General features: G+C 34.1%; 1 protein-coding gene across 2 annotated transcripts; it reads right to left on the minus strand.

The window, feature by feature from the left end:
- Positions 1-551: 551 nt before the first annotated feature.
- On the minus strand, positions 552-11,547 carry LOC140758327 (uncharacterized). Of its 2 annotated transcripts, XM_073094440.1 has the most exons (7): positions 11,390-11,547; positions 9,848-9,948; positions 8,958-9,047; positions 8,582-8,659; positions 8,357-8,428; positions 4,599-4,690; positions 552-1,936 (listed from the first exon to the last, which is right to left on the minus strand). In XM_073094440.1, the coding sequence occupies exons 1-7, from the start codon at positions 11,411-11,413 to the stop codon at positions 1,311-1,313; spliced, it is 1,083 nt and encodes a 360-aa protein (XP_072950541.1). In that variant the 5' UTR covers positions 11,414-11,547; the 3' UTR covers positions 552-1,310. The 2 variants fall into 2 exon arrangements, with proteins under 2 accessions (XP_072950541.1, XP_072950542.1); XM_073094441.1 differs by lacking the exon at positions 8,958-9,047.
- Between the last annotated feature and the right edge of the window lie 2,294 nt (positions 11,548-13,841).

The raw sequence follows: 13,841 nt of genomic DNA on the forward strand, positions 1-13,841 counted from the left end.
CTAGAATAAGAAATAAGTTATTCTTGAAGAGAATAAAGGCAATGATAAAAGGCAAATTATATTTCAGCACTGTGCTACTTTAAAACTCATATTTCATATATGTTATATAAAGTAGGTACATCTATTACAAGTTTAGAACCCCATATTTTAGAGAACCTTTCAATAGTACAAGCTAATTATTTTATAAGTCCTAGAGGCAAAGGCAGCCCAACTTTTATAGGGAACATTACTTAGAAAACTATATAAGAGTCACATAGTACCTTGATAAATATATTCTCATAAGAAAAAAAAATACCAATCATATTTCATATTTCATACCTTAGAAAGACATAATGAAACTTCTATTTGTTCCTTTTTGGATTGAGGAGGAGGTGACTGGTAGTTTGATATGAGAGTAGATAGAAGGAGGTTTATAAGATATAATGGAGATCAAAGGTGGGCACTGACACAGGGGATGCTCATGTCTAATCTCACAAAAGAGAATCTTTAGAAGGCTCAAATAGAGCTTACTACTAAACTGATGCATCTGAAAACTGATAACATCGATCAACTTATGAAAACAAAGACTCCACGATCAAAAATATCCAAGTATCACACATAAATGAAGTGGTTCTAATTATCACAAGGCATAACATATTTCCTTTCATATCAAGTGACCAGAAGGCTCACAAAAAGGTTGTACAAGATAGGAGATCTAACAAAAGGTCAGGTCAAAGCAAAGGTTTCTTAAGAAAACAAGTTAAAACTCTACAAGCATTTACCTTGAAGAAATATTAAATATCTAATGATGCTTTCAATAGATTGGGTGCTAAAAACATACCATCATAATGCACAACCTCCTAACTAGTCTTGATCTATTCAACAGGAAGTGACACCAAATTCAACTTCCACACGGTTACTTGTACAACATTCATTCACATGCTCTGAGATTTTGCTCCAAAATCAAGGTAACGGATATGGCAAAGCAGCATATCTCCTTCAAATTAGATTTAATAACACATCCATCGGTATATCAAGACTAATGCATATTGCATTTCATTTTCTGATCTCCGATAGGTCTTCATATCTGTCATTTCACCGACCTCAAAATCCGGGAGATTGGGAGCACTGTGCCTGATGAGTATGTCAATGATTGGACCCATGTCTTTCCAGAACCAAAATGCTTGCTAAATTTGCAACTGCAGGCCGACAGCAAGACTGTTCAATCTGAGAATTCTCAACTTGTGACTTGCAATAATATAGTAACAGGAACTTCTTCTTTTCCACTTTCCACCTTTCTAAACAGACATTCTTGGCTTCACCAGCACTCACTACATATCTTTTCTAAAAGCTCTGCCTCTTTCTTCAGATTTCACCATGAGGTCACAAGTTCCTTTGCCTGTGGGTATTCCTAATGCATGAGCGAAAATTCTTTTAGCAGCTCCTATCTGCTCTTTCTGCAAACTTTCATTGTTGACCACTCTACCGTTGCTCACATTTTCATCTAAACTCGCCTTAGACATGCTGGTATCCACAGCACCATCATTTTTCTTGAAGGAGGTGGTGTTGACGCAATTGCTGCTTTGGCCTGATGGCTTGTCAAATGTCTTCCTATTGCGTGAAATCACTTCACCGTTAGGGACAACATTCCTTTCACTGACTTCTCTGTTCAGATGCAAATTATTCTCCTCACACCCATCATTGATCAGTTCTATTGCAGTTCTGTTGTTGTGGCTTTTCAGCAGGGAAATGTTCTCATTGGAAGAACAAATTTTCTGACCAAGTGCATGGGCAATCATCCGCCGTGCAACCACAGGAACTTTTCGGGGTTTTGGTGCTATGACATCCTTTTCTTCACACTCATGTAAAGCAAAGATTCTATCACGAGCAGCTTGATAAGCAGCTTCTCTGTCCTCAAGTGATGTCGACAGTGACAATGACTGCATCGACTTCAAAGCTGGAAGAAAATGTTGCAACAATCATTGGCTTAACCTTAATATTCCTATACAAGCTTAATGACATTGATTGTGTTGACTTCACAGATGGAGCACAAAAAATAAGGGACACTGTTAACCAGACCAAGTAGCTTATCTTAATCTTGAATTCTTGATAGTGAAAAAAAAAAAGCATAATGAGAATCTATTTTACTTCTTCATCAGACCACTTTCAAAATAATAGCTTCTGTAAACTCATGATCATGGTTCTTACTGTAAAACAAAACTCTAATTTCAAATCCCTACAACAGAAAATTACTAGAAATTTGTGGGGTTAAATTATACAGAGCTATCACTTTTCTCTCAATAACAACTGATGATACAACAGCAAAAGCCTTTAGCCCCAACTATTTGAGGTCAAAGGAAAAATGTTCATATAAGAGCATGGATGCTTCGCAAAACTTTAGTTGGAAAACTTGAAACAGTTAATGAAATAACGAGTATATTACATGGTCTACAATGTCTTTTCCTAGAAGCTTTGAACTAGTGCTCATCACATAATAACATCACGAGCAACAAATTGATCATCATTTCACTCTCATTTTAATTTTTAACTTCTGAAATTAGGATGATGACATTGCTATATGTTTATGGTGTTTGTACCCACCAAGTCTGCTGATTATACATTTATGAGGGGCTTGCTTTCACATGAACTCAATAGATTCGTTAATAGCAAACAGAATAAAATGAGTTAGTGGTAATGGTACCATAAGTCATTTCTCATCTGTTTATTATAGTGGACCTTAAAAAGCTCATGTTGGCATGAGGGATTGCAGATGATAACATTGAATTTGAAAAGAATATTCTTTTTCTTTTTTGTGTCCTTTCTTTAAGCATTAGTTTGCAGAACCACTTACCGTACGAACATACTAGTGAAAATAGTTAAAATCTACTGATTCTATCTGACATCAGAGAGCGATGAATCTTTCGCTAAGAGAAAACACCACCTTAAAAGTTGCCCTCTTCTGTACAACCAAAGATTGGTCCTCTTAAGAGTAGAGCATAAAAGCCATAACATATGCAAGGGAGTATTCCATTTAAGCTATTGAATTTTTCCACTCTTCCCGTTTGCTCTTATAATTTAATGTACTAAAATAAGCCAGTGCTCTGTGAAGCCTAGGGACAATGTAGTGAATTTGCTATAGGCTAGGTGTAATACAAGCACATATGCAATCCACTATAATTAATAAAGATAAAAATTACAAAGATGCCCAATTTGCGCTTAATCTGCATAAATCCACTGACACTGTGCTAAGCTTTTGAAGTTGCTTATTTACCTCACTATGTGATCCAGTTGAATTTGAATGAGCTAACCAAATCTTGGAACACTCATAACCTAGTCATGCTGCTTTGCTTCCTCTACTTATTTGATAATTCATCTTCTTGAAAACTTCACCAAAAATTGTCCAGTCCTCACATCTTAATTTGCCTTGTCTTTGTTGGGAAAGCGTGCTTACCTCAATATTTCTCCTACTTAGACTTGCTTCATCATACTGCTTACATTTGTACAGTAACAATTTAACTTATTATGTGAACAATACAATAATAAGCAATATGAATTTGGTACTAATCACTAAGTGAGCATTTTAAAAGGCCTAAGTCATTCAATATGAGTTTAATAATCAGCTGAAATTATTTAAACCAATCTGGTAGACCTCACTCACTTCAAAAGAAAAACCACACCTTGAGGTTCCAACTTCAAGTACCACACAACAATATGCCACCTTGAAAGTTTTGCTCAGTTTGTTTTTAGCAATTATATGGATCCAAAATTGCAATTCATTTCTATATCATCTAGCATTAGGTCAAAGCATCTCAATGACTTGCACGACTAAATAGAACTCTTATTGTCATAGTTATTAGAACCAGACCGGACAAGACAGAGTGGTCAGGCAGTCAGCTCTTACTTTTGCAAAGTTACCTAGTTATCCTTAATATGTAATTACTCTATTCTTTACCCTAAGGGTAATTCAGTCCTAAAGTTCTAAAAATATTTAGTTAATAACATATTTATGTTTTAAAATATGTGATTACTCATTTATCAAATAAATTGACTTCTATGTCTTTTTAATTTCATGTTTCTTGCTACGAAGTTGTATTTATGTGTTGAAAAATTTAGTTAAAACATACTATTGTGTTACAATTCAAAATTTGATCAAAATGTTGTTACCTGTGATATGCAAAACCAAGTTTTTAAAAATTTGAAGTTGTTAAACATGAAGATTATTTAAAATGGCTAAGTAATAAAGACATGATTATATTACTTTCATAGATATTTTACTTTTTAGAATTATTTAATATTATCTATATATTGTTCATATATTTTAAAAAATCAGCGATCCGATTGAATGAACCTTCGGTTGAACCAATAAACCATTGACCTGACCTTAGACCAGATCAACATGCAGTCTGAATCTAATAACTACGGTCATTGTTATCCTTCTGTTTTTCAGTTCTCAAAGAATCTCAATGGACTGCATGCATGATCCATGGTCATATGTCTGAATTCTGATGCATGCCTCTAAATTTATAATCAAATGCCATACAAAACATAATAGCTCAATAAATAAATGGCAAAGGGAAATTCAGCAAGTATAACATACAGAGGAAATGGAAGATAGTTACCTGAGGCTTCTCTCCTTAGGATATGATGAGATGATGCAGGAGACTCATATTCATCATACTGCCACAAAATATCACTGACCAGAACTGACGGACTGCAATACAAATTAATATATAGTTAGTAAACTTGCAAAAAAGAACAGGTGTGGTTACAAGCAATTCAGACACCTAGTTAATTCACCAATACAAGACAAAGTACCTAATTGAAGCAGCACAATAGTACACAACTCTTAGGCTATGTTTGCTTGTGATACAATTCGGACCTCACCGATGTCGTCTCGAGCATGGATACACTTTATGGGTGTCTTTTATTCTTGTTTTAGTGTTTATTTCAAAGAAAAATAAATTTTCTGTAGATCGCGTTCGAACGCGGGTGGATGCGTTCAAATGCACTCACGAACGTTTGCATTAGATTTACAAAAACAGAGAACGCAAAATGTGCATTCGAACGTGATCGAGCGGGTTCGAACGCCTGTATCAGGTTCGCATCGACAGAGAATGCTTTTAGTGCATTCAAACGCGTTCGAACACCGTCAGCGAAAATTCACTATTTTTAGAGTTAATAATTGTCATTTTTGAATTGTTTGATTAGCCTCTAAAGGTATAGATGGCAACTAAGAAGTCATTATTGAATGAAGTGAGTTTTTGCCCTAATCTTCTTCTTTTTCTCTCTCGTTCCCTCATTCCCCGGCTCCGCCGCTTCTAACCTCCCTCGACCGGCTACTCACCCTAATCCTTTAGGGGCAGCCCACTCCTCCCCCTTATTCAAATCTATTTACCTTTGCCCTAAACCTTCCATCATCCATAATCCCACCATCACCACCTTGCTTACCAGTGCCATCTTATTACCACCGACCTACCACCTCCATAATCTACCTAGGATCTCATGCCCTCCATCCACGGATCCATAGACAGCTCCCTGACGTTCGTCTACTTAATTGAATATATCTCTAGATTCTGCCGTCCGATTTCCTTGAAATTAGATTTATTGGAAAGCTCTTTTCCAGGGTTACAACATATCAAAATTTTACGTTAATCCGACGGCTACAACTTTCGAAATCTTTTTTCAAAGTTCTATGCCAAGTCCTGTCCAGATCTGAAAACGGAATAGATCAAACTTTAGCCCAAGGGGAGATGGTATCAATTTGCAAGATACAAAGATAGGAATGGATCAATAATTCTATGGTCCTAACAAAATCCCATGTTTCTTATGGAAAATGTGGTCCAAACTTGGAATCCAAACCAGATACATAACCCCAAAAAAGTGGACATGACATCCCACGGCTAGGGTGGTACAGCGTCTCCAAGTTTAGGGGATTATCTTTTATTAAACAATGATATCTTACATATTTTAATGCATAATATCTTCATATGTTTTTCCACAGAGTCCACTGATCCACAAGAAAGACTTCTCATCTCCAGCTATCCTTCGCTCCTACCTCTCCATAAAAATATCTCTCATCTCTTCCCTCTAAAAGGTCTCAGAATTTGTACACATATACCACAATCTAGCTTTTTCTCCTCAATAGATCGAGCATATATACAATGAATGAACTAATGCACTGTTCAATAATTTATGTACATGATTACAAGTGAAATTATATCTTGAGGTACATATATTACTTTTTATCTTATTCAAATGTAGTATAGTTAGTTGACAGAACATGAGAGATTGCATACGAAGATCTAAGATGATAGATAGTTCAGATCATGGTTGATAGGATTTGGCGATCCCAATCCGAATCGAGGCCCAATCACAGTTAATTGATTGGGATCCAGTAGGATTAGCTTGGATTGACCGATTCAGATCAAGATGTCAATCAGGTCAAATCCATAATATATCTAACCCAAATCCAACCCGGGGACATCAATTTTAGTAATTTGCTTAATATCAGTAAATCAAAATAACATAAAAAGATGTTAAATAAAAATTTTAGAGAAAATGCCTAGGGTCGAGTTATAAAGTCCTCAAATACGAGGTTTGAATCACAAAATAGACAAAATGTAGGATGTAATTTGTAAAATTCCCTAAAAAATTATTATCCAAAAAATGTTAAGATAAAAGAAAGAAAGCTATATATTTAGTATCTATATGCATAAAACCTTAGAATAAATTGTAACAGAAATTGATATGAAACTCAAAATGTTAATGAAAACATTGAAACCTAATTCAACTAATAATCTACAATTAATTTGAATCTTTAAATGGCTTTTAAGTTATATGTTTAATTTATTATCAAATAAACAGCCTTAAAGTATCATAAAGGATTGGATAATCGTATATACATATAAAGTATATATTTTATATCATTTTTTAACACAAAAAAAAGACAAAGGATTGAACGATCTAAGAAATATATCAGAGCCGTATTAGAGAAGTATTCCGCCTTATAGGAGTCTTATCCCGTCATATCAACGCCGTATCAAAAAATTAAAATTAATTATTTTAATTGAGATACTCCTCTAGCCATATCTAATACATATCAGATACCTGTACGAAGGAGCAAACGAAGTATCGGTGCTTTATAGATTGTGAAATGAGGATGTGATTTGATAATCTCATAGCATGGCCACCCCATAGGATAAACCTAGGTTGACTAATCCCACCTTATTCAAAGGAGGTAGCCAAACACAAATTTAAAAGAAAAGAGAAAAAGCTCTAATAAACCTTTAATATAAAAAGGAAGTATAAATGTTTAAATATTGTCAAAATGCTCCAAAGCCATTAAATCATTGAGCTGCTAAAGTCAAGAACCAACTCATTATAATAACGAAAATTTTGCAATTAACACCCTACCTTTTAATCTATTTGAGGTTTACACTCTCCATTTTCAATATTTATAAATTAAGACTTATGTTTTATTAAATATGTGTAAAAAACCATCCTCTTGTTAGATCTGTTAATTCAACTTAAGCAAACCCTATTTTAAATTAACTACAGTAAAAATATTACGAAAAATACCCTCACCCAAGCTATGCCCAATCTTACCCAAGTTATACCTAACCTTACACAAGCATATACCAAGCCAATTTGCTCTCTTGCTCTAGAAGGAAGGACATTTTAGTCATATAAAAACTCACAATCAAAGGTGAAAGCAAGAAAAAGATGAGATATTTATAGTTGACAAAATATTCTCTTTTTATGCCACCTACTACTAATGGTGTTAATGTTAACCTAATTCAAAGTATTTTCTGCATATATCCGATAGAACATAGGGCTCAATTTGTAAATATTGAAAATAGAGGGTGTAAACTACAAGGTTAAAAAGCAGGGTGTAAATGCAAATTTTGCTATAATAATAGACTCATCAAGCTACAAATATTTAAGTGACATTAGTAGAAGTTCAATTTGCTTAGCAATGAATGAACTCAATGAAGTTATAAGATCTTTGAAAAATATATGAGATATTGTCAAAGTATAAATGGACAAAAAATCCTGCATAACAACTAATTTGATCTGTAGAGACATCTCATTAGTACTTTTCTAATAGCTGCAAGCATGATTAGCACCTATAGCAGAAATAATGTCCCTCAGGATGTACTAATGGACTTTAATTGGCTTGATTAAAATGGCTTCTACATAATCTAGTATAGCTAGCTATGAAATGAAGAACCTTTCATAAATTACATGCAGTCAGAACCTCATCAACATACTGCATGTAAAGAAATTTCATAGCAGTATTTCCAATAACAGACGTAAAGAAATTCTTAGAATTGAAAAAAAATAAAGTGAAGAAATAATGAAAGCACTTTGCACCTACATAGCTGTTTCCGGGCAACGTCCAAGAACTAAATGGCGATTATCTCCTTCACCAACTGATTCATGAGCAAAGCTAAGAAGAGTAACAAAATCAATTGTGAGTAAAAGCAGATGATGGGGAGAACCAACAAAATAAAGAACTTATAGTAGCAGATGAAACAAAAATCTTGACATGCAGAAACCAAAAGAGCAAGACAAAATTGAGAATGAAGGAAATAAGTCCTACCCAAAAATATCAGCAAGGCGATGTGAAAGCAAGCGGTCATATGGGTTCATTGGTTGGAGTTCCAATATCCCATCTACACTGCATGGGAAAAAATTAACTTATAGGTTAAATACAACAGCAACAAGAAGTAAAAGTTTCCATTTAGAAACTATTAAGCATTTTAGCTAATCAAAAAAGAAAAAGAGGAACTGATAGAGATTCATTATGCACTACAAAAATACACGACCACAAAAGTTGAAAAAAAGAAATAAAAGAGGATCCAATAATGGCACATAAAACTGTATCAGTATTTTAAAAAGGCAATCGAACAGAAACTAGAGGTCAGTGTTACCCAGTTCAAAGCACCTTCACAGAGAGTTGGTAACTTATCTCTTACCATATTGTTTCATTCCACTTTGATTGTACATATAATCCTATTATCTTTTTCCACTCCAATCCGCATATCTTCTCTTTGACAATTGCTTCACTAGAACAAATGCAACTTTATCATTAGTGATGGGTAAGAAATCATCTAATCATTGAGATTCACAAACTAAGCATCCCCTTTCCTAGAACGTCCCAATTTGTCAATTTTTCTTCAAAATTAATGTAGGCACCGAGCTCCCTTGCCTACTTTATCTACTTCAGTTATAACTAACAATATTGTAATGTGCAAATTATAACAAATTTGATCATTGTCCAGACATTTTTCTCAAATCCAGTATCCTTTTAACCTCTAAGAACTTATAACAAAAAAACTCATGATTACATAGATGAAATATAGGAGAAATAAAGGGATCCATAATTATGGGTATGCTGCCTTCCCAAAAAGAAAATAATTTTAATCGAAATTTAGTGGAAAACAATTTCCCAAGTTTAGAACTTTCTAAAAAGGTCAACATTGATGAGGGCAACAAGGATTACTGATGCCTGGCACTATGTATAGTAGGCAATACATGTCGAGAGGACTGACTGCAAGCACACGAATCTTTCTCAACAGCAATATGATGACTATCCAAAGTGCTACCTAAGATAAACCCCTCCTAAAAATCCGCTACACATGAAAATAGTTTAGACAAGGGATAAAGATGGAATTTTCCATTAAATTAATAGCATACCACCAAATGATCATGTAAAACCAATTAAGTAAAATGCATGGATGTACAAGTAGTCTATTGCATATATCTGTGTACATACATGCTCATGTGTCTGTGTATGGAAGTATGACCATAGTTTGTGGTCATACTTACATACATCACAATAATTATTTGCTTGTTACATAATTACCTTGTATCTTCTTGTAGAAAATTAACCATCACTTCCTCTGTGGAGAGGATAAGATGTTTGCTATATAAATTGTCCTTGATAAGAGAAGCCAGCTCCTCCACCTGTGAGTTTGTTCAACATATAAGTATATAACATGGTATACAAAAATACAAATTCCCTCCAGATTTAACTCATGGGTAATAGTCAAAGTTACAACTTAAGTGTCAAACTCCTGTACTAAGTAGCACTGATGAGCACAGCATAAAAAAATATGAAAAAGATTTTCTGCTTCAAGTCAAATTTATTGCTCTCTATTTGGGTAAGCATAAAAATACTTGGACGTTTCTCCTTCCTGAAGTCACATCTTCTCCTTCCTTCTCCTAATCTGCACTATTTAAAAGTCCTTCCAAATTATTTACTAAGAAATGAGAACAGAGATCACCTCCAATAGCGAGAGGTGATGACGATTATAGGGGTAAATCATGGAGCGAAGATAAGAGAGAAGGCTTGGAAAGCAGAATATGGGATGGCACAGGTTTCTCTCTTTCCTAATCATCTTAAATTTAAAATCCTATTTAATGTGGGAGACATCTCATGCAGGGAATATAATTATGGTTACCAACATTGGATGCATTCGCTAAGTCCATCTAACATCCCCTCGATATAATTATGATTACCTTCCATAAAGTGTAAGCTCAACTTTATAATCTATTCCAATAATTCAAAGCCTTCTTGTAAACCATGATGAATTGTTCTACTCTCTGCCTATACAATATTTTCTCTCACTCTTTCCAACTTACAACTCTTTATTATACCTTTCCTTTGTACACCAGATACTAAATGTTCTCTTTATTTTATTTTTTTTTCTCCCAATCTATTGGCTAGTGTACTTTTTGTAGGACTGCTACTACTGTTCCAACTGCAATTAGCATCACCATGAAAATACCCTACTTTTAGTTCTTAACTGCCTACTGATATTGTTTTCACTTCTGTATTGAGTCTATTAACAATTAGAACACTTCTGAGTACACAAAAAGTGATTGGATAACCACCTGGAATTAATATTATTAATTCAACCTGCAATTGGATAACTTTAGTTTACATCAGAAGATTTAGCTTACTAAAATTTCTTAGTCACTTCATGGCTAATTCAAGTGCATCAAACAACATAAACATCTGGTTAGAGAATAATTAAGCGCCGTTAACATTGGGCCTGCCAACAAAACCACTCACAATCTATGTCTTGACCAATATGTAGAAAGTACTGCCGAGCCAAATACAAAATCACAATAAACTAGTTTCCACTAGTTCTCCATCAATTAACTAGAAAAACCGCGAAAGAATAATGATAATTACAATCTTTTCAACAAGAAGCACTATGGTATACGACAAAAGTTATGATTTTTACTATTATGTAAAGATACCTACGTTGAAAAGTATCCATATTTACACGAAACAAAGAATAATTTAAAACTTTCCCAAACGGGTTCACGAAAATTTTTGGGGGAATGAAAGAGAGCGAGCGAAAGAGGAATTGGGATTGACAGGAAAAAGATTCGCTACCATTGCGAATTGGGTCATCGCCATGGCTGGGTGTTGACACCGAAGACGAAATTAGTGTCCCTTGGGAGAGGGCAATCCGCGGCACAAAGAGATGTGGATAGAGAGAGTCTGAAACCCTAGAACGGAGGGCAGAAGAAGAGTCTTTCCACCTAGCTAGGGAAAGGGGAAAGGGGAAAGGGGAAAGGATTCAGTAGTTATATGAATGGGTTGGGTCTAGTTGGGATTGGTCCAAGTCCAACTTAGGTTGATTTGAATTCATTAAGGGTGATAGTTTTTTTTATTTAAATCGAAGGTTTGAATTTAGCATAATTTATTTTTTATTTTTTGATAAAAGGCCACGCCTTGTTTTATTGAAATATAAACATTTTAACAAGAACACAGTAGAGTTTTGATAGAGCTGACCACCAACACTTGTACAGCATGTTCCCCATATCTAAAATATTTACAAATGGCACAAAACTAGGAAAAAAATTAGACACATAACTACTTATACTAGCAAACAAAACAACAATACCAAGCTCCCCCGTCACCCAAATAGAAGTTTAATAAGCTATCTCACCAGCATAACAGTTGGTAACAATCTAAGAGCATACGAGACAAAATAATCGCAATATCTTCTAGGTCAAAAGAGTCTTTGATCAGTCGTCCACCTCCAAGTTCACCACGTTTGGAGAATTGTCCTTTTTAGCCTTCTTAATCTCGTGCGCCTCTTGACTATCTGTCCAATAGGAGAATAAGGTTGTTATTTTATGCTATAAAGTATTTCAAATTTTTTTATTGTTGTTAAAGAGTCGATTGTTTCTTTTAAGTCGCATACTCTAAATCATAGCAGCAATTCAGATTAATAACATCTTATTATCATCTTTCTTAAACATATTTTTCTCCCCCACAAATCACTCTTTCACATGTTTAGGAAAGATCGTGAGCTCAATGAGCAAACTAACTGTTCCCATAATCTTCTTTATATAACTGCACTTCAAAAACAAATGATTTATAACTCATATTTAGAGTTATTTTTATTTGTCAAATCATTGGGGGTCTTCTAGGTATAACACTTCCATTATTTAAAAATTTCACGATGTAATTTTCATTGTTATTTAAACGCCGTATAGGGATTTCCTCTTCCTTTTGAATATCTAATAAATGTCTTGAATATTTCAAATTCCGGTGAATTCCACCCACACCTTATTTAGGGTTAAGTTTGTATCACATGCTATAGTATAGAGTTGTTGAAATTGGGTAAGTAGAGTGCTCTTTATTAGCCAAATATCTGTCTGAAAATTCACCTTTTTTCCATTTCTCACTCTCCAAGATAGATTAGATTTAAAAACTTTAGCAATACTTAAACACTCTTTTCTAGAAAGGAGATACTCTAGCAAGATTCCCAACATGAAAGGTCTAAGCCTTGGCCCTCTTATTATATTTGTGCTTGATAACTTCTGCCCAAAGATGATTTTTCGAGTTTAGAAGTCTTTACCACCATTTAGCTAAAAGAGCATGTTTATATTATTAAGATCAAAAACTCCCATACCCCCAACTCTTTTCTCATATCTTTCTCCAATTCAGAGAGTATTCATTTTTTTTCTTCTATATTACCAGTACAAAAAAAAAAAATTTCTTTTCAAGCAATCAATCCTCTTCTAAACCCAACCTAGTAAGTTGAAAAAGGAGAGATAATAAGGTGGTATAGAACTCATAACTGAATTTATCAAAGTGATTCTCCCTAAGTGACAGAAGCTTTCCTTTTCAACCTGCCAACCTCTTTTTAATTTTATCAATAATAGATATCTATAGTCATATTTTCTAAGTTTATTGTCATGTAAAGGTAAACCTAAATATTTGATTGGGAGCTTTTCCATCTAACAATTCAATAATTTTACCCCTTTTTTTATTGGGCCCAAGGTATATGAGAGAACTTTAGTCAAAATTAATTTTCAAACCTAAATTGGCTTCAAAATAGTAGAGGATAGATTTCAAAACTCCAACTTCCATCTCTTCAGCTTTTAGGAAAATAAGAGTGTCATCTGCATATTGTAAGTTGATTATCCTATGTTCTTCACATCTGCACTTAACCCACTTAAAAGTCTAGCATTCTTTGCCTGATTAATCATTTTATTTAAACCATCAGCCACTAAAAGGAACAAATAAAGGGATAACGGATCCCCTTGCCACAGCCCTTTTTTACATTTAAAATATTTTCTCATATTTCTATTTAACAAAACTACTGAAACCAGTAGATATCGATCTGCATAACCCAATTAATCCATTTTTTTAGAACACCTCATCTTCTAAGAAGTCACATCTCACCTTATCATAAGCCTTTTTAAAGTTAAGTTTTAGCATAATTATTTCTTCTTTCTTCTTTTTAATCCCATAAATAATTTCATGTGCGCATATTATGCTATCCAAAATGTATCTTTTCTTAATAAAAACACTTTGATAATCACCAATT

Source organism: Typha angustifolia, chromosome 3, assembly GCF_048772165.1.
Source record: "Typha angustifolia cultivar Huaian chromosome 3, ASM4877216v1, whole genome shotgun sequence".
NCBI classification, from domain to species: Eukaryota; Viridiplantae; Streptophyta; class Magnoliopsida; order Poales; family Typhaceae; genus Typha; species Typha angustifolia.

Excerpts from the sequence above, each read along its gene's own strand:
- LOC140758327 (XM_073094440.1), bottom strand. The coding sequence starts at position 11,413 with ATGGCGATGACCCAATTCGCAATG. Across the intron at positions 9,949-11,389 it reads CGATGACCCAATTCGCAATG|GTGGAGGAGCTGGCTTCTCT; the intron begins GTAGCGAATCTT and ends ACAAACTCACAG. Across the intron at positions 8,429-8,581 it reads CGCCTTGCTGATATTTTTGG|CTTTGCTCATGAATCAGTTG; the intron begins GTAGGACTTATT and ends TACTCTTCTTAG.